At 41.7% G+C, this 26,596-nt stretch overlaps 1 protein-coding gene across 1 annotated transcript in view; it reads left to right on the forward strand.

Annotated features, from left to right (window-relative positions):
- The first annotated feature begins 3,010 nt into the window (after nt 1-3,010).
- ppargc1b (peroxisome proliferator-activated receptor gamma, coactivator 1 beta) overlaps nt 3,011-26,596 on the forward strand; it is a 96,001-nt gene continuing 72,415 nt past the window's right edge. The window contains exon 1 of the mRNA XM_020637497.2: nt 3,011-3,130. Within this exon, the coding sequence (XP_020493153.2) occupies nt 3,050-3,130 (81 nt within the window). The 5' untranslated portion in view covers nt 3,011-3,049. The remainder of the gene's footprint in view (nt 3,131-26,596) is intronic.

Here is a 26,596-nt window from a genome sequence, read left to right on the forward strand (position 1 = left end):
GCATTGCATGCAAGCAGCAACTCTTCCTCACTCTATACTGCACTTCTTTAGCTCTATTCCGGCTTGATTAAATACAGATGAACATCTATTCGACTCATATTTTGGGATGCAATTTTCAAGGTTTGCGATGTAGCTTCATAGCCTCTAGCCTGCAGTTCTTTCAGGGCACCAACTGCATCAAATAATACTGCTAATGCAGAAATAACAACAGACTTTTCTGCCTAATCATGCTGCACAGAGACACGAGAATATGAAAATCAACTGAAGCCGTTATTCACACCATATACTGAAGAGAATAGATAGAGATTATAGATGAATCATTTCTAAAATGTCACATTAATCACAGAATAAACATGCCTGACCTGCACATTTACAACACTTTATTTCAATCAAAGTCTTATTTTCAAAGTTTGACTCAAAGTCCTATCGATAATGACAAGATTTTCCTCAGATTGGAGTACAGAAACAAATCACAATTATGACAGACCATGAGACACACGTTGATGTAAACAAGTCAGCATTTCAGCCAAATTATCTAAACCACTTTATCTGAAAATAAATGGTCCCAAATTGTTGCTAATAGTCTTTCTTTGCACAAGAAAATGTTTGAGTACTTTTTCAAGTTAAACCAGAAACTCCTCTGTAGACTGTTAGACGTTTTAAACAGACAGTTAGGGAAATTATTTCACCAGTCACCCTTTTTTCTCCTCTAAACAAATTTGCCTACCCTGGGGGATTCCTTTCAAACCTGTTGGATCAGATTGTGTTGGTGCTTCCTGTAACTGTTACAGTTAGAGAGGAAGTATTTTCAAAATTATAGGAAGGAGACCCCAGAAGGAGACGAAGAAAAATGACCACATACAAATGTTAAACACTTTTTAAAACAAACACACACACACACACACACACACACACACACACACACACACACACACACACACACACACACACACACACACACACACACACACACACACTGTATTAAGGTCAGTGCTGTCAGACAGGCTTTTGAAAGACAGCCAGAGCTGTTATGACCATCACCTGCCACAGACTGTTAACCTTTTCTGACCAACACACACAGCCATGCGTGCACACGCACACACACACACACACACACACACACACACACACACACACAACTGACATACACACAGCCAGGGAGCCATGCTGCAATGCAGTGATAACATTACAATAACTATTTTCAGGGTGTGTGTCTCAATGCTTGATTTCCCCCCTTTGGACTTTGTCACTTTTCTTACCACTTACAGTTAGGATGCAATCATGTCAATGATTTGGTGAACATGTAATATTATGCCCTTAACATTTGGATTCATTTGAAAAACGATTGGAAATATGTCGAATGAATGAAACACCAAACACTAGTCAGATACATCTACATCCTACTTTCAGATTTGTGTTGTCCTGACCTATCAATATTTTGTTGTTGACACAAAACTGCTTACTCATGAATCATATGCATTCTTATACACTGCATGACTCACATGCATGATCGTGCCCAATCATTGGCCCTCTTGTATAGCATACGTGCAAATATGATATATATATATATATATATATATATATATATATATATATATATATAATATAATATATAATAATATATATCATATGAAGTGTTTTCATGACAACAACAAACAGTCAGCAGCAAACACATCCAAAAAAGCAGTGGCAACACATTGCAGCTGCTGAAGCTTCATGGTGAGTTTGAATTAAGTTTAGTTAAAAAAATTATATATTTTTTAAATCTGCCCTTTAATTTATAGATTTTAGAAAAGCATCTTGGTCGACTGTACAGGCAATGAATCAGGAGGACAGTGATGTCCCCCATGGTTTCTGAAGAGGAGTTATGCTGTCCAATGATGGCGGTTGCCATATTGGAAATGCTGACTCTACATCAATCGTCAATCAGTCAGGCAAAGAGGTTGAACGAAGGTGGGCATTAAACCTCCTGGAAAACAACTACAATGCATCCTCCTATCAGTCAAATCAGCCTTTCCCCTAATTATGCAAAACTCTTACAGTAGATTCATAAAAACAAAACGATGAATTTATAAATGTTCACTCCTTGTTATGTTTTTAGGGATAGAGCAATGAGCTATAGAGACCAAAACCATTTTTGTACCAGGCTGTAAACATTTGCATGGCACCAAATGGGGATAATTTGAAGCCAGTGTCTAGTGGACACTTGAGGAATTGCATGTCTTTGCAATTCAGCATCGGCTTTATTTTTAAATACTGGAGGTTGATGCTTGGGATGAAGACGACCTACATTGAAACAATAAACTGAAGGAAGACATGAGAAAATAAAAATAAAATGCATGAATGAATAGATAAGCATATACGTGAATAAACAAATGCATACTGTAGATTTAGTGCACAAGTGTTGAGACTATAATTTGTAAAGAGAATCTGTAGTTACAGTGGCATCAGCTGCTGTCAACGTCTAAATGACTGACAGTTTTGTAGTTGCCCAGCAACAGCAGCAGAGAGTTTCCAACACTCATGTCTGCTTCTCAGAAACAAAAGCAGAGTGGTAAAACATGGATTTTGTTTTTTCAAATAAGTGCACCCTGAATGATGACAGCTTCTGTGCTTGTGATGATGACTAAAGTTAATTAGAAGGAAAAAAAACACGGAGAACTTGAGAACAAGATCTGTGCCGGTTTCTTTGCTGATTGAGGGATACAATGTGTCATTCTTCATCATAAGAGCTGTAGAGCTTTATGTGCCCAAATAGGACCACACAATTAACTGCCAGACACATTATTGTGAATTCTCCAGTGACAGTTTCTGTAATTGGATTGCAATGAAATAAATTAATCTTAGTTTGATTGAGGGTCCCCCAGGAGCAACTGTTTTGACCCCTGGAGGTCCCCAGACCCCACTTTGAAGAACCGCATGTCTTTAATGTCTTGGTTTGTTTCTGTGTGTAAACAGATGCGCCCCCTGCAGGCAGCATTCCCCCACTGCTCCTCCTCCTCCTTCTATACTCCGCTCTCTGACTCCACGGCTCTTCATTCACTAGAAGATGGCGGACTGCGCTCCACTATTAGATGAGGAACTCTCGTCCTTTGTCTTCAATTACCTGACAGAAAATTCCGGCAGCCAGGTAAGACCTTGGCCTCTCTGGACGCACCGCTCTTTGGGCTTTCCACACCGGGGCGCGGTTTTGCACGTCGCCGGTCGTGGCGCGCGCTATGCCCGCTTGATGCGAGGCTTGTACCCGGCTTGTCAGCAGCATCTCCCTGGTTCAGAGCGAGCCGGTGCCTCGGTCTGAGTGCGTGTGTATGTGTGTGAATGTCTTGACGTCTGGCTTTCACGTGTTTTTTTTTTTTTGGAGGAAATGTCATCAGCCATGCTCAATGAGGAATATGCCGGATTAAAACGAATGTATATTTCTGTGTCGGTGCTGGAAGAGGCGAGCAGCCGGTATGTTGCTGCTCGGGGAGGATTATTTGGTATGCAGGGGGGCGCTTTGGAAACTTTTGACGCATTCTTGAGGGAAGTTTTAATATCTGTGCCGGAGACTTGGACACGTGGTGCGCCTCTGAACGCATGGACTTAGCCGGAGGACTATTATGATATTTATACATAATGATACTAATCCACCGGTTTCAGGACTGCTTGGTTTTAATTTCGTGCAGAGAAAAGTCAAGATTCTGTCTTTTATTCGCGACTGCGCCGGCTGGTTGGATGTTATGTCTTATTTACATTCCTCGAATATTTCAAGCGAATGTTTAATAAAGTTGTGGAAGCAGTGCAAAAACATCAACGCCGTGTAGTGAATTTTATCCACTCTTCTTTAAGCTGCTTGCCCCGGCACCATGAGCTTCACCGGGGATCGTTCTGCTGGGTATCAGGAAGGCTGTGCGCTTCTAAGTTGAGCAACTCCCAACGATTATTCCAGTTATTTCTGCAGAACTGGATGTTCATCATTTTATATTCATGGAAGCAATGAGGTTGAATAAAGCCTCTGTGCAACATCCAACTGAGAAAGTTGGTGCGTTTTACACGTTTTCGTAACCGTTTGCGTAATCGCTCGTTCGTCAACGATTACAAAACCTTTGAGTGGTTCGCCTGACTGTATGCTTTGGCAGAGTGAGACACAATAGATACATTGGCTGTGTGTCTGAAGCAGATATGTAGTGCTGTTTTTCAGTAACCCATGGTGTTGCAGGGAAGTATTTTTGCACAGAATTCCATGGAAGCTTCAAGCCGCCAAACTATTTAAGGAAATCTCTGCAATCCTGGGATTTCTTAATTATTGGCATGATGCACAACACCTACAACATTGCAAATGCTAGACATGGAAGACTGGCACCTTTAATTCACATCGGCACTCAGTCAAAACACCATGCATCACTTATTAAAGAAATATGTGAACTTTTACAACTGGATCTTCTGCTAATCCCAGAATAATCTCCTTTCCAAGTACACCGCGGAGGGCGGTAGCGAGTGGTGTTACCAATTATAGAAGTTTGAGTTTTTATCAGAATAAAGTGATGTTTTGCACACTAAATGAAGGCCGAATTTTGATGGGATAAATATTTAGCAGCATGAGCTCCTATGCTGTGTTAAGTGACATGTATTTTTGTTGTTTACATGTAACGTTATAGTAATTTGGCCAATTCCCAATGCGGGTTTGGTGAATTTCCACACGACAGGTCGGGAAGCTATCAGGTCTAATCTTCATCGCCCTCCTGGCTTCCTAAATACGCATAGGTCATTATCGTGCACGTAAACCCACATCATGATCCCCCCCCCCCCCCCCCCTTCTCTTTACTGCATCACAGCGTGACGTAAGATTGCAGCGTGGTGATGGTTTGTGCTTTGAATGCACGGCCATCTGAGGGTGTGACGAAAGCGGGTAGGTGGTGTGTGTGTGTGTGTGTTTTGTAAGTGTGGAGGGTTGGGGGCATCTGCCACAGCTGATTGGCAGCTTAAGCAGGTTAATTCAGTGTGTGGTGGGATCCACGGAGACTGTGGGCTATTTATAACGTGCAGTAGTGACTTGTGCTTCCACACACCACATCTACAGTACACACACAGATGGATGTTTCTTGGAGGTTATGAGAAAAATAGCACCCCACGTGCCACAGAATGCACCAAAACACGGATATTGACATTTTGCATTATGTCCTATGATCACAGACCTTCGTATTTGGTTCTCAATGTGTAAGACGACACATTGAGGTAGGACAGGCCCCATTCAAATGTCACATCATCATCATCATCATCATCATACCTTCTTATTGCATTTAAGAAATATAATTTGGTGCAGACTTACAGCCCCTCCTTATTAAAGATGGCTTCTTATTGCCAAAAACCATTTGCCTGATGACCATATCACACTGAAATATTGCACATGAATCAAGTCATCCTCTCTTTTGCCCCTGCATGGATGTTCTTTTTTATATTTTGTCCGTGTAAAAAAAAAAAGACAGATTTTTGCAAAAGTTGCTCTTCAACTAATCATAATATTTGGAATCCTGTCAGTCAAAAAAAAAAAAAAAATCACATTTTAGTTTTCTATTTCATGCATATTTCAAATTGTATTGACATGAAAAAGATTCCAAAAATGTTAGGTTTTTTTTCTTAGACATGAGATGTTGAATTCTTCTTGTGCAGCAGTTAAATAAAATATTAACATGTGATGAAATGAATCAGCCATAAAAACCTTTAATAGGAGTGTAAAACTCTGTGTAAACATTATATAGCTTGAGAAAAAAAAAAGAAGAAGAAAAGGGCTACTGTCAGACAGTAAGCAAGACAATGATTATAACAAAGCTCCAATAAGGTAAACAATAGTAAAACATGGATGAATTCCTATAGTGGCATGCATTCTGTTAGCTTTGCTGCAAAAGCTTTCCTTTTTCTTGGACATACAGTGCTGTATTGCTGCAAAGTCCTTGAGGGACACACACAGAGAAACAGCTTGAGTAAAAAGAAGGGGGGAAGAAAAATTAAATTGCACATTAGCACATCTTAACTTCTTTCTTCTTGTGTAATCTGATAAGGTTATCTATTCTACAAGCCCAGCATTAATATGTTAATATTTACTCAGGGTTATTAGGACTGCCCGGTGGTTTGCTCTCTCTCTCTCTCTATTTCTCTATTTCTCTCTCTCTCTCTCTCTCTCTCTCTCGCTCTCTCTGCCTATGCTGCCCGCCCCTGCCGGCTGGTTATTGTAATACTACTCTATCCTCGTGACTGGGGTTACAGAACAGGGCTACTGCAGTCATGTGAGTTGTAGTGGAAGGGAGGGAGGGAGAGATAGAGAGAGGGAGGCGTTACCGGTGACGTAGAGGAGTGACAGCAGACCCTCCCCCCTCCTCCTCCGCCCTCTCTTGCTAACATGTGACTGCTTCCCCATCCTGCTCTGCCTCCCTTGCTCACTCTATACATAATGTACTCATGCTTACTGTAAACTATCTCACTTCCACTGCGTGTCTTTTTTCTTTCTCAAACACATTCTTGAATATATTATTGAATGCAGAGAAGGGACAGGGTATTTACATTAAATTGGATCTGATAATCTGAAGCAAGGCATGTCCTTGTTTGCAAAACTTATCAGGCAACCTTGACCAGGTTGTTGCCCAGTTGACTTGTTTTTCTGACATTGTAATTTGAGTTTTTGTGACCCTTCCTTAGTTAGAAAAGAGTCTTTAGAATTTCTCCTTCAGAGAGCTATAAGCAATATGCTAACTTGGACTAAATGATTGCATATTTAATGTTTTTAAGCGATTGGCTATGATCTCTGTTTTGAAGCTGTCCTCCTTTTAAGTGAACAGACTTGTACAAGTTCATCGACCACAGGCTCGACTGCTGCCTCACTATTTGTCTCCTAAAACTAACCTGTGGTTTTCAAATGAGTGCGTCATCAGTGTGTCCTATTTGTGTAGCTCTTACACACACACACACACACACACACACACACACACACACACACACACACACACACACACACACACACCATATACTACTGATCTCCCACATGCTAAATCAAAGGTACACTTAAGTTTTATGATGCTAAGTTGCATCTTATTGAGATAATAGTCAATATATCAAAGATTAAGAGGCATACTAAAAAGACTTTTTATCTATTATCAAGTTCAAAGTAAATCATTTGTGAAACAAATCTTCCAGTCAGTTTATTGGTGATTTGGCAGTTGGCAGGAAGTGCTGTTCTTGATCGGTTGCATCATGAAGAAGTAGAAGATCTGATAAAGTTGACTTGCAGGTTACTATTACGCCTCAAGTGGTTATCTTGAACAGTGGCTTGAAAAGATGATCTTTACATCTCTGCTTTGTTAGCTAACTGGCTAGCAGCCCCATTGAGCAGAGACTCTTGATGACTGTTTTTACCTGACACTGCCTGCTGCTACAGACATGCTACATGTACACTAATTGCAAACAGAAGGAAACCAAGTCTTTGTTAAGTCTGATCGTTACATAATCTGCTGCCGCATGTTCTTAGAGCTGCAGCCCTCTACACACCATACCTTAACCATTGGAGGCCTTGACCATAAAACACATGTTTTGAGTTTAAAGACAATTTAAAAAAAAAAAAAGCCTCCATCTCCGTGACTGGAAATGTCCGAAGCTTGTTTTTGTGTGCAGTTTGTCTCCCAGACTTATTTCAGTGCTAATCATTGACCGGGTGTCGAGGGCCGGTCTGGGTCCGTCAAGGGGATTGACTCTGGGAAGATCAGGCAGACTTAACGTCACTCAGGACATCCTGCTGTAACAGGACACAACCAGCCATAGGGCATATGTTAGTAAAATATTAGCTGCAGCCAGTCAGTTATTCCACTCGGCCTTTGGGAGTTGGGCAACCTCACTCCTAATGAGAGAGTCACATGCAAGTTCAAGTCCAGGGAGAAAATGTGGAATATCCCACGTCATACAAAAATAAAATATTTACCCTAGAAAGCTAAAATGCATAAAAATGTTCACATCAGTAAGATACACAAGCTTGGAAATAACTCATTTTGCAAATTTTATTTTGAAGTTCTGTTAAGGAATGGAGGTCAAATGTCAAGTAAAAATAGTTGCAACAGTTTGCCTCTCAGGGGGCATTACATATGTACGTAAGTGCATTCAAGTTATCTTCCTCCACTATTCTGCTCCAAAAAAGGGTTGTTAGCATTTCGAGAAAAGTCCAATTCTAGTATGAAAAATACCATTTCATTTGTAGAGCTACATAGACTTCAAATACTTTTGAGGGGTGCGTTCAAATTAACCACAAAAAGTTCTCTCCACGGCTGAGAGAGTAACGCAAAATGTGTCTGAAGTTTATTACTAATTGAAAAGTTCTGTCCAAGAACATTTTGTTCCCGGACAACAACAAATAACTTCCATGTTGGCCCTCGTCTTACCCCCAGGATGCGCGCTATTATCAAGCGGACTCATCAAGACGAAGCTAAAAAAGTGTTTAAAACGTTAATTGCATCTCTGAAGCGATGCCTACACGTTCCAAATGGAAAACTTAATAAAGCTTAAAGCCATTACTGTGCTGCTGTGTAGCCCTATAGAGCCTCGTACTGTCAGTCAGCACATTATCCTATAACCAGGATGCCTCCTACGCAGCCAGCAGGCGCTCAACTCTCAGCCTCGGCTGTCAGATGATCCTATCGGAAGTCACACACTCCCTTACTGACCACATTAAACTCGGGATATTAACCAGCCCTAAAATGCATCTATACTTAGTCCGCCTGCAGACAGACATTACTCTCCTGATCTAGGCAAATAAATCCGATTGAAATTGGACAGTGACAGTAGAGTGAAGGATCCGGACGGCCAGGTGGGCAGACAGACAGACAGACAGACAGACAGACAGACAGACAGACAGACAGGTGTATAAATAAAAAGGCTTTGAAGTTCCAGCAGAGAATGATGGATGCAGGTGTTATTGGCAGGGACTGGGTTCTGCACATTGCCAGAGACTGACAGACACTCTCTTTCTGCAGTACTTCATCCTCCTCTGTCCTCTGATTTTGGCTTCTTTTTTTTTTTTTTTTTTTTTTTGTTGTTGTGACTGTCCTACATTTTCTTCCAGCCCTTTCTTGTCTTTCATTCCCTCTTTTATCCCAATTTCTGTGTCATCATCTTTCTCTCTGTATCTCTTCCTGTCTGTCTTGAGTCGTGATGTGCAGTGCTGCAGTGCAATTTGTTCTGCTTGCTACCTTGCAGTGACTCACCTGTCCCTTCTGTCACTGTGCACTGAAATCACACACACTTTTGCTCGTGAGTGAGCATCACTTGCACCCACTCATGCACATACAGTATAATGTATCGTATGTGTAAATACTGGTGTACACATGCTGCTGACTCAACAAATATACACTACAAAACCAAAGCACTGTAATCGACACAACTTGCACACATACATTTAGTAACTAATGTGTGGTAAATAATATGACAATGTCATGGCTTTAAAATAAGTATGCATTGACTATTTTCTTTAACACAAGAATCAAACCCCTATTGGATAGAAGACCATCCATTCATCAAATAGCAAAATACTAAGATCTATGTACCTCAAATACATACACCATAGAATTTTGACACATTTGGGTCACTGCCGTATCTAAGGGTTAAGGGTTGAAAACTATAGACTGTATATACATGGACGGAGTCTCAGTGACGTCATCTGCTGGTTTCTGAAGCAGACTTTTGAAGCCCATTGATGGCGGACTTTTGATGCCCATCTCCATATTTGAAAAGCTGCCTCAAACGTACTTTCGGTCAACCTAGTTACAGACAAAGGGGTGGACCTGAGGTGGGCCTAAAGCCTCTTGACAAACGGCTACAATGTCCCGCCTGTCAGTCAGATCAGCCACGCCCCTTTATTATGAAAAACTTTTAACCCCAAAAGATTCACTGGACACAGGAGGTTGCCGATAGGTGGGAGGTTTCACTTGAGGCATGGGCATAGGCCAAAGAAAGGACAGAGTGTTCCCTTTTCCACAGTCGGAGGGAGTGAGATATTGAAGTGCATGACATATTATTTTCGAGATACAGTGGGACGATGTTTGTGGCGGTGTTAGATTTACAGCTTACATGTTGTTTTATTGCATTTTCTCTGCGCCAAGATGAATGGTGAAGTGTTAAATCGATGAAACAGATACAGACTCACCCTGTGATTGCTGCTAAATTGACTGTGGCCCGGGTGATGTTTCCTTCAGTTGTGGTTACTGTGGTGCCGCAATGAGGTGCCAAGTGGGTATCTGTGACTGTGCATGTGTGTAAGACAGTTGTTAGTACGAATTTTCATGACATTCAGTCATCTTGGTAACTTTGTGAAATGTACTGTTCAAGTCTGTCTACCACCTGTTAGCACTCCTACCTTTGGGTGTCTGAAGCTGTAACCTTATATGAGTGAAACACCTAAATTGTAACCATAAAATAAACCATATGTTGTCAACAACTGTTTGCTAGACAAAGAGTCTACATCTGTTACGTATACAAATCAGTGTCATGTCATCTTTATTGTTTTATAGTGATGCACCCAAATAGAAAAGAATTTGTGGGTTGCACCTTTTAACGGAATAATAAGCAGCACTGTGAACACTGTTACTGTGTCAGCGATTTGTAAGTTGTCTGACCTCGGCCGATTAAGTGGCGTTATCATCTACAGTCTGTTTCGCGATTTCTTCATTGGATTTATACAAACAGAAACAACCCCCACCTAACAACAGTGTAGTCAACTTTACATGTATGTTCATGTGTGATTTGATCCTCGTCATATGTGTGTTTGTGTGCGTCACAATGGGCTCTGGGAATATGGCTGCTTCCTCCTAAATCCCTCGGAGGTTCATCGTGCATCCGGCTTGGATGTTGACACCTCCCTCAAGGGCCCTTCGTGTGTGTGTGTGTGTGTGTGTGTGTGTGGGCCTCTAAACCCAGACCATGTATGTTTCCCATGATATACTGTAGTGTGCTGTTGCCGGCTAAAATGCTAGCAGAGAGGCAGGTTAGGGGTCTCTTAATAATTAATTGTGTGGTGACTCGTCAGCTGCTCACTCAGGCCTGCCTGGCAGCAGAGGCTACAGCTACACACACACACACACACACACACACACACACACACATACACACACACACACACACACACACACATACATTAGAGGCTGAATGATTTCTGGATTACACAAGAATGATTTTCTCACTCAGAATTGAGATTGCAGTTATCTCTCACTGTGCTCAGAGGAAACCAATTTTCATAAAAAATAGTGCCTCTGTAATCTGATCTTTTCTGGTGTGCTGATGTCATGCATAAGACTCCTGTCATTAATGTGAGTGCATGCAGTTGCCATTAAAATCTCCTTAATAGAAGTTTTTTTATAGCTTTTTTTCCCATTTATCACTGCCTGAGATATCAGGTTGTTTTAGAAGCCCGCGTCGTGTTGCAACGTCATGGCACGGAAATGCAAAAACCAGGTTCTGCATGTTAACTATACAACAGATTTCCTGCAATATTAAAAACTGAAGAATCTGGCTCTGTACTGTTCACAATGTAGTCATGCAAAAGTATCCAAATATAGAGGTTCAGTTCAATATACTGTGGTTCATTATGAGCTTGTAAGCGATGCGATCAATTGCAATTACTGAGATTTATTTTCAGAAAACTGTCATCATATAGGAAAACAAAAAAAGTCTTTGTCCATAAATATGCAGGCCAAGCAAAGCAATAAAAATGTGCCTGTATAAAAAAAAATCAAAATCTGCATGCTGGTCATCAGTAAAATAACTTTATATTTTGAGATTAGACAAAGTTTCACCCACAGGATATCACTGTTCTAAAGCTTATCTAATTGATTTTAGCCCGACTGAGAGAAACTTCCTTTTAAGCTTTAAGTGCTGTAACTGTGGAAATTATGGGAAAATGAGTCTGAACATGTACTTTTCTCTCATTGCTTCTTGATATTTTTTCTACACATGTGAATTGTTTCATTATTAAGAGATGAGGATATTCAGTTTGTAACATACATGATATATCGCAGTCACCGTCATGTCATTTATTGAAGCAACTTAAGAGCTATACAGAGCTCTGGATTCGACACACAAATATCTCTGCTAATACAAATACGGCCGGAAAGATTTCATCGAGATTGCTCGGCGATATGAAGCAATTTTAAACACGAGTGATCGTGCAGCTCACAGGATAAAGGAACTATACCCTCCAGATTCATGAAGCACTGAGTGTGAAACATAATCTCTATGAGCAATCCGTTGATTTCTATGGTCATTGTTTGTCATATACATTTTCTCTTTAATCAGTTTGATCTTTTGTCTCCCCCTATATGGAGCACAGTATGGCTCTGCCGGCAGTGTTTACCTTTGGCCCGGCTCCTAACACAGGGATGAACAGAGGTAGTAAGCGCTTACAGAGCAGCATGGTTCAGGGCCAAACACAGCCACACCGTACTTCTTCATTAGATTAGTGTCCAGACACAAGGTTATATCCGGCTACACCTGAGGGTTCTCTTTGGCCTTCCTAAGATGATAATTGTGCAGCCTGGTATACTATCACAGAACCTACCATGGTTTAACTTTTAGTCAAGCTATTTTAAATCTGAACTCAAGGAGCTCATGATTTCATTACTTTTTTAGTCTCAAATAGGAAAAGTTGAAGAGTAATCTGACCTTAACTCCTCAGAGTATCTCAGTGAAATAAATGCCTACAGGCAAAGGGGACATGAAGGGTCAGAGGTCACAGTGTAAGCCCAAAAAACTGCTCTCAGATCAGGACACGGACAGGGCAGGTCTTTGTAGATTGGGAACTGCTCTAGAATCTCTAATTCCAGTTTACGTCATATCTTGCAGTCTTGCATGCACTCTTGCAGGGTTTTTTTTTTTTTTTTTTTTTTCCAAACAGTGCTCCTTCCCCCCTGAGGTAGAGCAGCAGAGTAGCACTCAACCGTGCAGAGAGACCAACACGCACATTTGCATGGCTTCATTGCGTGTTTTACACCGGGATGCAGTGAGAACAGAAATTGTTGGAGGAAAGAAACGAGGAAAAGAAGACACCAGAGACACCAGTGAGAGAGATACTTATTACGTATTCCACATCTTCCTTTCGCTTTCTTGATTAATATGAAAATCTATTCAGCTCGTCCCCCATGTTCCAGGTCGTTGCTGTTCCCACCGTGACTCAAACCAGAGAGGGATCTGAGGATGTAGATTTTCTCCTTTTCTCCACTCTCTCCAGGCTGTGTAGTTAAAGATGATATACTTTACAGTCAGAGCTGTGATCACTGTTATCACCTTTCATCACATTTTCATTCTCTTTCTTATCTTTATGGTGCATGCAGACACTCGGCAGACCTTTCTTTTTATGTGAAGTTTTAATTTTCGTATTTACGGTAAAAAGCAACATTTACATCATTTAACCTTCAGGACACACTGGTGCTGATTGTGTGCATGTTGTTTGCAGAAAGCTTTTAATTTATTTTTCCGCCCTTACCAGAATGTTGTATGTTGTTCAAGAGCTCCAGACCCTCATGGGAGCATTACACCAGAATACTGACTGATTGGTGTCATGGAAACGTAATTACAGGGTGTTTGAGGTATCAAGATGAATTGTCAACAAGAGTAAGGTCACATGGGTTCCTCCTTACATGATGATTTCCCTAAATCTTTCCGTGTAAGTCAACATGGTTTGGTTGCTGGGCTGCTGCTTGAAAGTCCTTGAGTCCAGTCATAAGTGGAGGAAACCCTGACTCTCTTTACAGCCCATTTGCGCAGCATCATTGTAAACAAAGTAATGTCAGCGTGTCATTAACTTTAACACAACAAGTTTCAGAAACACTAAGAGCCATCTGTATTCATCCATCACAAGGTGTTTTTCTAGCAGGAGCCAGATTATCTGCAGAGGTCTCCTTCTTTCCAAAACAGAAATAACTTATAAAACCTAATCCATAAAAATCAGTGTTCTTTTGAAGTTTTCTTCTACTGAAACCAGAGGTCACAAGAAGCTACACGAGCTGCTGCTTGTTTCTTACTATTTTCACACTTTGGATTTCATTTAAATTGACTTATTTTCTATTTTAATCTTTTAATTGATATCCAAAGAACGAAGTTAAATGATTAATTTCGCCCATAGAAAACTCTTTTTTCGAAAAAAAAGGGACCCTTGAAGGTAAAACACGGAGCTCATGTGGGCGCATTAAAAGAGTTTTCGTTTGGAAACTAATTCAACAGACAGAATTCAGGGATGGATGCAGCTGGAAGTAGTTGTCTTAAAATGAGCACGCTTTGGATGTGGTTGTGCTTTGTCTTTGTGAAACTCAGGACTGACGGATCAACATATATTGACTGTGCCTATTGTGTACATTATCTTGAGTTTTTACCTGAAAGGGGGTCGATGGAGTGGCCTGGTGTTGTGTTACCCATTCTTCTTTGCCTATAGGATGACACACAGAGGCTCAGAGTGAGTGTGCGTTTATATTTCATGGGTTTGCTGCAGATGGTTGGTGGATGAGTACATCCTGTATCTGAATTACTCTTCACGACGTCGCCAGCTTTTTCTTTTTATCCGAGCACATGTGTTGACATTTGGCATGCATGTGCAAACGTGTGTGTGTGTGTGTGTGTGTGTGTGTGTGTGTGTGTGTGTGTGTGTGTGTGTGTGTGTGTGTGTCAGTGTCACCCATCCTTAGCTAACCTTTACTGGTAAATTTGTATTCATCACAGGAACCCTGTTGCTGTATTGATAGTGTCAACATGAGCGTGGGGCTGTTTGTCATTCTATGCACATTCACACACACACACACACAGACACACACCCACACACATGGCAGTTTTGTAGAACACCTCAGGGAGATAGGACAGAGGTTGAAGAAGAGGGAATCCAATCTCACCCAGCAGCAGCTAAGGGCTTTAGTAAGGAGGTATGCGGAGACCCAACAGCGAGCTGGCTGCCCTATTTCTTTCAAGCTCCCCTCCTCGATTACCTGATTTATCACGGGGGCAGCCGCCAGGGAAATGTCTTATTTTAAAACAGAAAAGAGCGTGCAGAGAGGGCTGTGTCTTTTAAAAAAAAATAAAACATTGAAAATAAGAAAATCTCACGAGATGACAGGAGACGCTGATACCAAAAGCGACATGTCCGAGCTTCACAGAGCCTGCTGTTAGCCATCCACTCCACATGTGTACAAGAAGTGGCATGTGATGCATGTAAGGTAGTGGAGGCCGGGTGGGGCTGGATGTTGGGGATCTTGGGATCGCAGAGCTTATAACTGCAGTGATTGCTTCTGTTTTAAAGGGAATTACACAACTATACTCCGACCATGGATTGGATTTAAAAGCTAGCGACAACATGTTAAAGGCTCCAGATGCAACATAATTAGCATCAACGTTGTGTTTCATTCATTTGAAATCAACTTGTAATAGTCCTCTGTGTGTCTTAAGATAATATCTCAGCATCTTGTTTGAGTGTTAAAACAAAGATTTGAATGTTGTTCACAGCTATAAAAAGTGGGATTTGAACTTTTACTTTCCTGTTAAACAGCAGGGCTTGTCGTTTGTCTACCACGGTCGAGAATACGGACTTTGACACCTTCTGCTGCTGTTAAATTGAGACTTTGACGCTGAGCAACACTGTAATAAAACTGAGGAGATGAATGGGAGCCGTGCGACAAATGGAGGTGTAACAGCTGTTTGCTGATATTGGTTTGGGCTCCGTCACAGCCCACAGCATATATACTGTAAGGTCTCCCTCTTACTCTCTCTCTCTCTCTCCCCTTGACATTTTGCCAGTGTTTTGGCTGGGGCTCGCCCTGTCTTATCCCCCAGACAGATCGAGTTGTAAAGATGTCTGGACCGTGGATGGGCAAGCACCCAAACTGCAGAAACACACATCATCACTCCACCGACAACAACAACACTATAGCCTGCTGGACCGGAGAGTTGACACACACACACACACACACACACACATACACACACATACCGGTAGTCTGCCAATTGAAATGTATATACCAGTACGTCTTAATCCACCAGTCCAGCAGGATTATTGTATGTGATTACAACGCATGCTGCATGAGGTTAGGGATTACACAGTTCGTCTGTGGGTAATGTAAAAGTTTCTGAACTGTTCTTCTGCAGGGCTTGGAGTAGCCAAACAGCAATGAGACCATGAGCTTTTTTTTTACTCTGAAACACCGTCAAATATTCAATCTTACTTTGTAAATTCTGCTACTTGACCAATGCATGTTTTTTTATTGTGCAAATAGAGGTGGCAGTACCAGTTATTGAGCTGCAGTAATACCAGTAGAAGGAGCCTGTAGTAGTAGTAGTAGCACAATTAGTACTTCTTTTAGCTGCTACATAAACACAACTGTTTCTAAAACTTCATTACCCTGTAACAGTTTCACACATTTTCGGCCTCTACATATTTTCAATCCAGCAAAATGTATGAGTTCTGCTAGACAATCATTCATGAGACCAAAACCAAAAAACGGTGTGTATTTTTAGTCTAGCCAAAGCCTAATGCTGCGTTTAGACCAAATTGTTATCACATGTAACCATGGTGACAGTAGTGGGCTGGCAGTACTTTTTATAGCAGTTGTATACTTTAGATACCACATGTTGTGAAACGATACAATCAACCCTAATTGAAATTACTGATGGCATCAGAAAGTGTGGGGCGTTCAGACAGTGTGCAGCAGTTTGCTAGCAGTTCTATAATGGTGACAACCCTAATATGGAGTGGCTGTCAGACGTGGTTGTTTTTCAGGTTGTGGTGGCATTAGTGTAATTAGAGGTAGTAGTGAAAGTTGTTGTTGTTGTATAGTCGCAGCACAACAAGGACATAGTAGTAGCAGCAATAATCATCACATGACCGTTGAGCAGGTTTGCCGTTTAAGTAGCTGGAGACACAAACTGTTTATAGTCTCAACACAATGACGGTTGGATTATCTTGCGGCCTTTCCTTTACTACCGCACCCTCCTCTTTTTTCTCTGTGCGTCTTGTGTGTGTTTGAGGATCTCAAGGGCAGCGGTGTAAGTGAGCGAAAAGGTTAAAGGAAATTTCCATGGCATGGTGTTAGGGACATGAAGGTACACCACACACACACACACACACACACACACACACACACAGATATGCCAGCATTGCATATAGCCTAGGCAACCACATGCCAGGGGAAGGCAAGCACAGACTGGTGGAAACATGAACTTTTGCACATAAACTCACTCACACAGTCATTTAGCTCGCTCAAAACAAAGCCATAACATTTACTAGTAAGCTATTTGATATGGTTTTATGCAGGACTACACAGACACTAAGTATCTCTCCTCGTCCATTACTCAGCTCTAAAAGTCATTTGTTGTTATTTTTAGCCGCTGTTGCTTCCTCGGATGAAAGGTGCATTAATGTGTGTGTGTGTGTGTGTGTGTGTGTGTGTGCTCCAGCAGGGAGTGTAGTGTTAAAAATAGGTTCCCTTGGCAGAGATGTCCACACTCGTCACTGTCACATCACACACATGTGACCTGTGTGTGACCTCGCAATTACTACATGACCTGTATGAGGGCTTCCATATCCAAGAAGGGAACCCTGAATCCATCTGCAGGCTACGATATCAAAGCGCTTATCAAAGGAGGCCGGGGCAGTAACTTAGCGATACTGCCGACTAATGCAATAATAACTCGCAAGAACTTAATAAATCACCTTTCTGTGGGTGTCTAAAATGCAATAACCGTGATATTGTGATATACTCTCCTGATAATGCGATGTAATTTCACTGGTAATTCATAATGATAAACACATTAGGGTGGAGTCGGCTTGCAGCGATGGGCTCGAGCCGCTCTGCAGGGCTTAGTGATGGAAACTTTAGAGCTGTGTATGTGAGTGTGTGAGTCGTGTGTGAGTCGTGTGTGTGTGTGTGTGTGTGTGTTGGTTGAGGGCAAGCAGCAGGCCTCTACCTGCATGGAGAATGAGAATGTGGGAGAGATGGGTGAGGCCCTTGATGTCCTTTTTGGGATGCATAATATACAAACACACTGGCACACACATATTTACTGCACACATCCACATGTCATATACAGCTGCGAGCGCACGTGTGCACATTCTCCTCGTACAACAAGCATCCTGATTGTTTCTAACTGGTAACTTTCCACTCTCGCATCTCCCTCTCGCCTGCGTTTGCGTGTGCACTTCTTCGTCGTCGTCGTCTTCTTTTTCTTTCACTTTACATCCCACCATGATTTCTCTCTCTCTCTCTCTCTCTCTCTCTCTCTCTCTCTCTCTGTGTCTCTCTCTCATTTATCCCCTCGCTCTCTCATTGACCTACTTCCCAAAGGCTGCTCAGGCTTGCGTGACCACAGTGCTCAGTGCTACGGTGATATGGCATTACACACACACACACACATTCCCACTACTCACACATGTATGCATAAAGCTTACACATACATATTCACAGCTGCACAGATGTAAGGATTCATCGCATGCATGGAGTGAAGCGTTCTGACCTGCTGCCTCAGTGCTGTGTAATAAAGCAAACGCGCAACGTCAACAATAACATGACTGCCTCTTATTGCATCAGTTAATTTAGATAAACATTAATTGCCATTGTTATTTATAATAACGTTAAATCATTTCCGTTATTTTTGAAGCAAAAAACGTCAAACGTTTGCTGGTTGCAGCTTCTCTAACGTATGAAAATCCTTTTTTTTTTGTCGTATCAGGCTCGGGAAAGTTGTGATGTCATGATTTTCCAATATTTTGGGACTGGTTTGATTCAAAGTTTAAGTTACAAAAATCATGTGAAAAAACACCTTTATAATGGATAATTAAAATAATGCTCAGATGCAGCCATAGCGGAAGTTAAAAGCATCATACTTCTAGCAGAGAAGTAGAAACAAAAATCCAGTAAAAAAAGGAATTAAATGCACTTCCTTAAATTATGAGTTTAGACAAAATAACAACAAAATTAGATCAAAATTATAACAATAATATCCTATTGAAAGAATGAATCTGTTCTTTGTCATCCATTGCAAGCAACAGTTGGTTGCAGCAACAACATATTTAAGCCAATAAGACTGTTGGCATTATTTAATAGTGGCAGAAAAGATATAATTAGAAGTGAGCAGATACAATCACTCAATGCACATATCCAGAAAACTTGATCAAACATGTATTTTGGGCACTTCGTTAAGCTCCTCTCGGAATTACTGCCGCTTCCTTCCTTGTGCTTTTTATTGTCTTATGTAGAACAAAAAAAAAAAATGGTCTTATTTCCGCATAGGATTATTTATAATTGTCTCAAATCTTTGACTCTCCCTGCATGTGGAGCCATGTCAGAGGTTGCAGAGATTGAGCCAGTAATTAGCATAAATGGCTGTAATTACAAACTGCGTATTCCTGCCTGTAGGGAGCATCGGGGTTCAGGTTAAAGAGGAAATGATTTCAAATCAACTCTCACTTATTATTCTCTCTCTCTCTCTCTCTCTCTCCCCCACACACCCTCAGCCGGCCTTTCTGAACGCCCTGTTCTGCACAGATTAAAGGAACGAGTGGCGTCTTGTTGATTGCACTCAGAAAATATTGACACACCCTGGCTGTAGTATGTTTTTCTCCTCCCTCCCTTCGTCAATCTCTGCTTCATTGTTTCCCTCTCAAACACCAAGGCAGGGCTGCTGTTGACAGGAGAAATGTCCCCACTGTGATGCAATATGGGTAATAAGCCAAATTCTTTCATGGTGAGTGTGTTTGGATGAGTATGTGTTTAAGCATGTGTGCATCTGCAGGCCGCTTTTGTAAGCCTTGTGAATCTGTGGGAGTTGTTTTTTTTTCAAATTCTTTCTGTGACTTTATGTTATCAGAGGATCTCACTCTCAACAGAATAACGAAGTGCTGGATAAGCTTGTTTTTTTTTTTTTTTTTTTGTCACATTACTGTTTGAATTCTCTTCCTTTTGTTTGTACCTGTTCATAAGTTTAAGAGCAGACGTTCTATCTTTGTACTATAGACTACATATGGGCTGGATTGTAAAATGAAATAAATGCATGCTGGTCTACTTAGTTTATTTGTGCATTTATTAATTTATTCTCATTTATCTTACCATGAGTTCTTGAGCTGCAATGGGCGTGTTTGCAGAATATAGATTAAGCTTGTGATGGGCATGTTCAAGGAATATTGCAAGAATGAGTTGTATTTTAAAAGCTTGCAACGTGAACAAAATCCAAGTTTACCCCCGACAAAAAATGAGGTCTTGCATCCCCTAATTTAAGAGAGATTGTATAGAGGAGAATACGAGTACATTGTTGTCATCAGTAACTGCATTCTTACCATTTTGGTTCTCATAGCTAGCTAGCTTTAGCTTCTGTTATCGGCATGTGGAAGACTTTGCATATAGCCACATAGCTGATGTGATGATTTCAAAAGTAAAAACACTTAAAATTGGCACAAAATAAACCCTTTACCTTCCTGCACGTACGTTTTGGTGTAAAACATTAACATTGTTAGTTATTAGTTGATCATTTCTTAAGCTGAGATTTTGCCAGCTACTGATTGGTCGATCTGTGGGTTTTTCCTCTACGACACGGACACACCTCTACATTTAGAAACCCACCAATCACAGCAGAATTCTGCACGTGTTCAAGCCCCTCTCCTCTCTCTCTCTCCTCTTTCTCTTTCTGTCTCGCCCTACACACCTCTCTTTCCTGTCATCGCACACCTTTCACTCTCTCTCTCTCTTTCTCCCCTCACACACACACACACACACACACACACACACACACACACACACACACACACACACACACACCTCCTGTTTCTCTCTCATGCTTCATGCATTTCCCTCAGTTCTGCTCCGCTTTGTGCTTTTCTCAGCAGCGCATGACCTCGTTTCAACTCTTTCCCTCCTTTTATTTCTCTCGCTCTCTTTTCACTTTTCATTTACTCTCTCTCCCATTCGCTCTTTGGTACCGTCTCTCTCCGCCACTCTTTTTCATCGCCCTCTTTCCATTTACTGTATTCATTCCTTTCACTCTTTTCCTGATTTGTTTTCATTCTTTATGATGTCTACAAAACTCTCCGTCTCTCTCTCCCTCACTCTTTCTCTCGCTCCATTTCATGTGGATATCATTCTCCCAATAGTTTAGGGCTGTCTGGTTGACTAGGACGACACACACACACACACACACACACACACACACACACACACACACACACACACACACACACACACACACACACAGTGACAAGTTCAGGTTACCTTAAGTGAGTGATGGATGTTTTGTCAATCAAATGTGGGACTCAGTTTGACAGCACACACGCTCAGGGACAGGGTGAGGAGCACAAACACTGTTAGAGACACAGCATGAAGTACACGGAGAGAGCGAGAGAGAGAGAGAGAGAGTCTGGGAGTCTTCATGGTCTGATAGCTTATCGATTCCTTTGCAGGTGATTTCAGGAGGAAGACAATTTGGGGAGAAAGAGAGAAAGTAGACAAAGGGGACAGACAGGTGAGGCTAATGTGGGAGAGACACTGACAATGTAAAGAAAGAGGCTCAATATTTAAGGAGAGGAAAGCAGATTTTAACATAGCCTTTATGCAGTCAGTCCTTAAACATAAGGTCAAAAGCCACTCAATGTAAATACGTCATGTATGTTCGACCCATTTGTCTGGTAAATGTTTGCCTCACACAGTAAAAGGCCAAAGGTAATCGTTGAAGGATTTCAGTGAATGTCAAATTAAAAACTTGTGTGACTCTGGTTAGTCCACCAGTGGAAACCAGGCTAATCAGTAAGCCTTAAGAAAGCATCATTTTGCCCTCTAGTAGACGGCCAGGATGAAAATTGACCATTTATGGCCAGGGTTTCTCCTGCAATTTTAACTATGGCAAATTAGTAAGCCCTGGAGAGCCCTTTATGGCCATTTTAGTGTGAAGGAGGATGAGGAACAGTCCTGCAAAGACCCGTCTTTTTCTGCACAGCAAAGAGGGCTAATGGGCCTGTGTTGGCCAGTGCTTTATAGCTCTGCAGTTGATTATAATGCTGATGAGTAAGAATTGGAAAGCGCCAAGAGCAGTGAGAATGCCTTTCTTAGGGTGTAAATGGTATCAATGTCTGATTTAATACCAAAGAAGTTCTAAGGACCCATTTTTTTTTTCTAATTAGTAAAAAATGCATGCAACCTCCTGTACACTACACAATATTTGTACAATTAAGACAATGCTACCTCTTTTTTCAAGCTTTGCTACTTTTTGCATACAACTAATCATAATTTTTTTTTATCCTTTTAAAACACGTGTATTGCAAGAATCAAAGTATCATTTTGACAACCTTAGCCTGAGATTTTTTTTTTTTTGGTATTTCTTCTGAATATGCTAACCTGACTTGCACTGGCCTGGTTGAACACACGGGTTCCTAAGAACATCAAGAGCAGCGGTTCCTCTGCAGGAACTTCACTGGAAGAAAGAGGGACGAGCTCTGTGGATTTTTCACTACAGGGAGCTGGGTCTAAATTATGTTCTGATGATATCATTCCAACCACTAATAAAAAAAGTCACGTCGGATAACTTTCTGAGTTTTGGCCTGATGTGCTGAAGATTTGATTGGTCCAGCACAGTGTTTTCTTTTAGCGTCTGCATCATTTTTACTGTGTATCATGTTGGAAACGAGGACAACAGCAGGCGGACAGAACTTTGTATTTCCTTGAAAAGTAAGTCCAGGGGCTAAATGTTCTGGGTACTTTGTGTGGAAATGCAACTTTAATACTAAGTCAGTGTAAAAAGAACCCTTAATCCTCCATTGAAATTGAGTTCAATAAGACATCCTTGGTTTGCCCCTGTTGGCCCTGCAGCACGTCATGCTAGCTGGAAGGCCCTGGTTAGCCCAGTTCGGCCCAGTTTGGCTCTGTGTCTAAACACTGGGTAATGCTATTTGATACTCTGGTCAGAGCCAGGTCCTTTCTTCTCTCTTTTGTGGCTTTTATGTGTGTTTGGGTGGTGTTACTGCCATATTGTCTGGTAATGTAGTGGACCGCCTACCTGGAAGACTGAATGATCACCCTGTATGTGTGTGTGTGTGTGTGTGTGTGTGCATCCTGGTCCCATTAGAAAAGCAGTCTTGGAGCGGTTCATTAGTCCCGTTGCCAGCAGCTGAATGAGAATCCAAACACCTCGGAAACCGTCAGAGAAAAGCTTTCTAGAGCTTTCTGTGCTGCCGAACACTCGGGTCATGTTCTTGTTTTAAGGCCACCAGCGCAACAGGAAGACACGCACCACCAATACAGATTATCAGCTGACCACTTGATTTTGTTAAGAATAAAAAGTCCAATCCACATCGACTCAAAACGAACAGTTCACTTCATATAACTGAGATGTCCTCCCAAGTTTTCCCAAGTTTTGTACGCTGGTTGAATAGCAGGTTGCTATGGGTAACAAGGCTCGAACTCCAATCGAGGAACGACAATGCATTCTGTATCTCAAGCCTTAGATACTGGAGGGTTTTACAAGTGAATAAATAACGAGTTAAATTAGTAAAACAAAGGGAAAACAGCATAAATACTTCAATAATTCATAACTACTGTATGTGGGTTTTGTATCCTGCTCGGCTGATGATTGACTGAAAGAGAATCTGCTTTTTTTCCTCCTCTGGTATGGAGAGAAATGTCAAGACTGCTGAGATGACTAACACTTGCATAAGAACAGCCTACACACACGCACATAAACACTTACGCACACACAAAATCACACACTTTACAGCTCGTCAAACACCCACAAATTTGCAAATTCAAAGAGTGACAAGTGTGTGCGTCCATCATTTATCCCCGTTTTCCTTGGAGTGCGCGTGTGTGTGTGTGTGTGTGTGTGTGTGTGTGTGTGTGTGTGTGTGTGTTCTTCAGAGTTGCAATATCATTCCTGGTTGTAACAAGTCTGCTTGATAAAGTATGATATCTACTTGGTTTCCCTTTGAACTTGGCATGCACACACACACACACACACACACACACACACACACACACACACACACACACACACACAGTGTACATTTAGGACATACATAAAACACCCCTCTAGCACACACACACACACACACACACACACACACATCACAACTGCAATTGTATGTGTGCATGCATGTGTGCCTATGATCGACGGGGGGAATGAGGGTCGTGAAGCAATAGAATGAGGTGGTGGCGTGAAGGTCGTTCTGCCGCTATAACCATGGTATCTATAACACACACACACACACACACACACACACACACACACACACACAAGGTCTCACATCAGCTGTCTGTCCAACCCTGTGTGTTATTTACTGCGACATTTTCAGAACTGACCAGCTACCTGACCTTTGTCTGACCGCCTCTGCATCTGTGTGTGTGTGTGTGTGTGTGTGTGTGTGTGTGCGTAAATGTGTGAAGGCCGGTTCCAGCCTGTCAGGTGAAAGATTTGCTGCAGCGAGGGACAATTACCAAGCAGCTGCTACCTGGAGGGGGGGGGCAAAACAAATAAACTATATTCTCCTTTTCCCAACATGATTATAACTGCGACAGGGATGCACGATACTATCAGAACATCGCTGATGTGGACTGATGAAAGCCAATTCAATATGTACATCGGCCCCAAGTGGACATTTCTGCTGTCATGGCAGGCTGTGCATCTACATTCACTACAAAAAGGCATAATAGTGACTTGTTAAAAACTTACTTTAGGATATCTGCAAAAATGAAAAAATATGCTCGGTTGATATCAGCAAATATGGCAATCTCCCATCAATCATGCTTTTATATTTTGGTATATTTTGGCCCATAACTCATCCTGATGTGTGCTCTCTGTCATGCTCATGGATCATTGCAATACCAGAATGTTCTCCAGGAAAATAACCGCAGGGACTGGTAGTAATGTTTACTGTAACATATTCAATTGACAGAGAAAAAAACTAAACTGACCAGATGCAGAACAAAGATGAGTGTGTGTGTGTGTGTGTGTGTGTGTGTGTGTGTGTGTGTTGTTTGTGTGGACAAACCAGGCATAATGGCAAAATAAAAGAGGACATTGTGTCTGTGTGTGTGTGTGTGTGCGCTCATGGGCTGTTTGTGTGCATACAGCGTTGAGCATGCTCCTTCTTCGAGTGTGTGTTTGTGTGTGTTTCAGTGTGTGTTATTGTGGGCCAGTAAGAGCATAATGGCAAAATAAAAGCGTTCGAGTGTGTGTGTGTGTGGAGTGGAAACAGATCGTTTGATGGAACAGCTGGGAAGTTCAAAGCCCGCGCAGCTTCACATCAGACGAGAAAAAAAAACACACTTTCCAAAGTGTGCACACATACATACACGTGCTTTTTCTTATTTTTGAGCTTGTTACACCTGCACTGAGACACACACACACACACACAAGCACGCACGCACACACTCCAATGCAAACACACACCTGAGAAGCAGGTTCACTTTTCCTGCAGAGCTGTATTCAGAGATTAAACAAGAGGTCAAAGGTGTTAGTTCAAAGTCTCTCTCTCTCTCGCTTTGTGTCTCTCGCTCTCTTTTCTACCTAATATGGCTCTGCTGCTGCATGAGTCTCTCCGTCACATGCACAGCGACTCGGAGGAGAGGCTACACACACACACACACACACACACACACACACAGAGTTCACTGTCAGACATCTCACACACTGTGATTCTTGTTACTCCAGGGGCTGCTGCATTGTGTTAAAACTGTTTGTGTGTCTGAATGTCTGTTTATCCTCCTCTAGTTTTTTCTTTCCTTTTGCCTCCTCCTCCACCTGTCCTCCTCTCCTTGTTTCCTCTTTTAATTTTGATTCTTCCTTACTTTCCTATACCTCTCCTTCCCCTTCATTCAGTTGTCATCTCCTCTCTTTTCTCCTCCTTATTTCCTCTACTTTTTTCTTTTCTTCCTCTCCTCTTTCATCTCCTCTCTCCTTCCTTTTCCCTCTCCTTGATAAATAGTTTGTTTCCTCCTCTTGTTGGTTGCTCGCCTCCTTTACTTTCCTCTCTGATCTTGATTGTTTCCCCCCTTTTGTTCCCCCCCCCTCCTCTCCTTTCTCCAGCAAGTGATTTCTTTTCTACATCTGCATGATTTTTTTCGACATTTGTTTGATTGTGAACATTGCAATCCTTCTTTTACTGGCATGTGTGCGCGTTAGTGCAGACTGTTGTTTTGTAGTTTAGAGGCAAATCTCACACATTCAGCCATCTGTGAGATTAGTAAAATGGGTCTTTTCTTGCTGCAGCAGCCATAAAACCCCCCTCAGACTCTGAAAAAACTTCATACAGAAAGAAACTTTAGAAAAATAAAAGCAGTGGAAGTGGAAAGTGAGCCATATTGAAGAAATGTTTGGCATTTTTAATGCACAAAACATTCCCCGGGATACTGAAGTGTTCAGTGACATTTCAGAAGCCGGATTGAAACGCGGCAGTGTGTTGGACTGGAACTTCCAGAGCAGAGCAACTGGTTGTACTGGGCTAATTCTGTGTGTGTTAAGCCATTAAGCCCCGGTGATCTCCTCACATTTGGATAAGCAGCCTAGTCTGCAAACGTCTGGACCTGAGCAGGTATAATGTCCAAACAGTGTGGACAGTCTGTGTGGGAGTGACGGAAAC

This window comes from Labrus bergylta, chromosome 9 (genome assembly GCF_963930695.1).
Source record: "Labrus bergylta chromosome 9, fLabBer1.1, whole genome shotgun sequence".
NCBI classification, from domain to species: Eukaryota; Metazoa; Chordata; class Actinopteri; order Labriformes; family Labridae; genus Labrus; species Labrus bergylta.